The 2,176-nt window shown below is 42.5% G+C and overlaps 1 protein-coding gene across 1 annotated transcript in view; it reads left to right on the top strand.

Annotated features, from left to right (window-relative positions):
- The window catches only part of LOC101859207 (dnaJ homolog subfamily C member 10), a 29,115-nt gene that overhangs the window by 9,380 nt on the left and 17,559 nt on the right, over nt 1–2,176 (top strand). The window contains exons 5-6 of the mRNA XM_035973053.1: nt 1,272–1,462; nt 1,769–1,775. Of these exons, the coding sequence (XP_035828946.1) occupies nt 1,272–1,462; nt 1,769–1,775 (198 nt within the window). The remainder of the gene's footprint in view (nt 1–1,271; nt 1,463–1,768; nt 1,776–2,176) is intronic.

Consider the following 2,176-nt stretch of genomic DNA (forward strand, 5'->3'; position numbering starts at 1 on the left):
AAGAGAGAAGGAGCAGTGGGGCAGTGCCGTGACATTGAAGAGAAATAAGAAAGGTTTTGTATTAGTAAGGTTTTACAGCGCTCGCAACTGCATTAGGTCATATGATCACCAAGGAGTGGATGTCAACTGAGAAGTCCAAACGGGGAGTCAGGCTTACTCTGCTCACGTCTCTAGCCTCAACAGCACAAAGTCTGCTTCAACTATTAGGGCACCCCGGTAATTACAGTTCACAAGAGAGTGACAAACATACGAAAAAAGTAGAGGAAAATGGCGGTAGTAAGGATGAGGAAAGCAAAAGCAGCAGTTCCCCCTATGTTGTTCCGGCACAGCATGAGCATGACATTGACAAAAATCAACCCCAGTACAATTCTAATGTGCATAAGAACATGTTAATATCCCCCCTTTGGGAATGGCTTAAAGACTTCAGTCAGTAGCTCTGCCCTGGGAGGATAAAAGAGGGGCATTTCAGTAAGATGGACCACCTAACAAAAGAAAAGAGTGGGCACGTGGTTTTAACTCATTCAGTGCTGCGGACGAGAATACTCGCGAAACCTGGCCCCCGCACACAATACCAAGTTATTTGAACTAACCGTGATGCATTATGGGAGAGGTCAAGGAGACATTTTTTCTGCTCGAACAGCCATTGAGCCCGCTTGGTTTGATTTATTTTCCGGGGTTGACCTAATTTCACGTTGCCATAACGAAACTGCCCAGTCTAATATTATGAGGGTAGTTCATTGCTGGAGCGCTCAGTACCTGGATCGCTAACAACAACGACCGCTCAGCACTGAATGAGTTCAAGAAAATTTAGAGATGCAGAAAGAAAGTTGTGTCCTTTGTGGAAGAAGTTGGACTGGAGCATGGATGTTGTTCAGCACTTACATGACCTTATTGTGTTGCAAGTGCCGTAAAACTCTTACTAAAACTTAAAAAAGGATGTTGTTGTTGTTGTTAGCGATCCAGTAGCATCTGAGCGTTAACTCTTCTGCCTGATGCCATTCTGTAATAGCTGCATGTCTGTTCTAATTAGAACAGACATGGAGCAAGGGTTAATGTTACGAAAGGAAGAAGATATAAAGATAGGTCAATTTCATTATTGATGTAAAGGGATCAGAGCCCAATTGGGGAGTGGGTGCTATAGAAATTTACTTATTATTATTATTAATATTACTATTGTTATCAATATTACTATTATTATTATTATCATTATTTTTATTATTATTATTTTATTATTATTATTATTATTATTATTATTATTTGTGATGTTTCAGAAAAGAAAATACCATGGGGAGCGATCGACAGACGCCATGGTTGACGAAGCTCTGAGAAATGTCAAGGCCACTCGGTATGAACTCAAGTCTGGCAACTTCAAGGCTTATGTGGAAGACGAAGATAACCTGATGCCATGGCTCATTACTTTCTGTGGCGATGGAGGAGGTGAGTCCAATATTTTTCTTTTTTAGTATTGGCAAGAGTTTTACGACACTTGCAACACAATAAGGTCATATAAGTACCAAAGTGAGTGGTTGGCGGGTGCTCTGGTGTGGTTTGCTCCTTCTTTCCTATCAAACATCTATCGTCCTTATCTCCCCTCCTTCTTTTTTGTGTTTGTTACTCTCTTGTAACACCTCTAATCTTCTGGCGCTCCTCTGACCTTATGCAGCTGCGAGTGCCGTAAAACTCGTACTAAAAACTAAGTACCAAAGATTGAAAGCAAGCGAGGCAGGGGTAGGCCCAGAGCAACCTTCCCCCACTTTGGTTACCTAAGCAAATGGGTAACGGGGAAAGATCAGGGATAAGTAACTTTTTTAAGAGCATCCGAGCAAAGGAATGAATGGAGAACCATGATCGCCGATGTCTGTCGCAGACCTGGCACGGGATGATGATGACTAGAGAGTAACAAACAAAAAAAAAAGGAGAAGAGATAAGGAGGATACATGTTTGATAGGAAAGAAGGAGCAAACCACACCAGAGCTCCCGCCAACCGCCCACTGTTCTTTATCGGGAAAGAGAGAAGGAGCAGTGGGGCAGTGCCGTGACATTGAAGAGAAATAAGAAAGGTTTTGTTTTAGTAAGGTTTTACAGCGCTCGCAACTGCATTAGGTCATATGATCACCAAGGAGTGGATGTCAACTGAGAAGTCCAAACGGGGAGTCAGGCTTACTCTGCTCACGTC

This window comes from Aplysia californica, unplaced genomic scaffold (genome assembly GCF_000002075.1).
Source record: "Aplysia californica isolate F4 #8 unplaced genomic scaffold, AplCal3.0 scaffold00972, whole genome shotgun sequence".
NCBI classification, from domain to species: Eukaryota; Metazoa; Mollusca; class Gastropoda; order Aplysiida; family Aplysiidae; genus Aplysia; species Aplysia californica.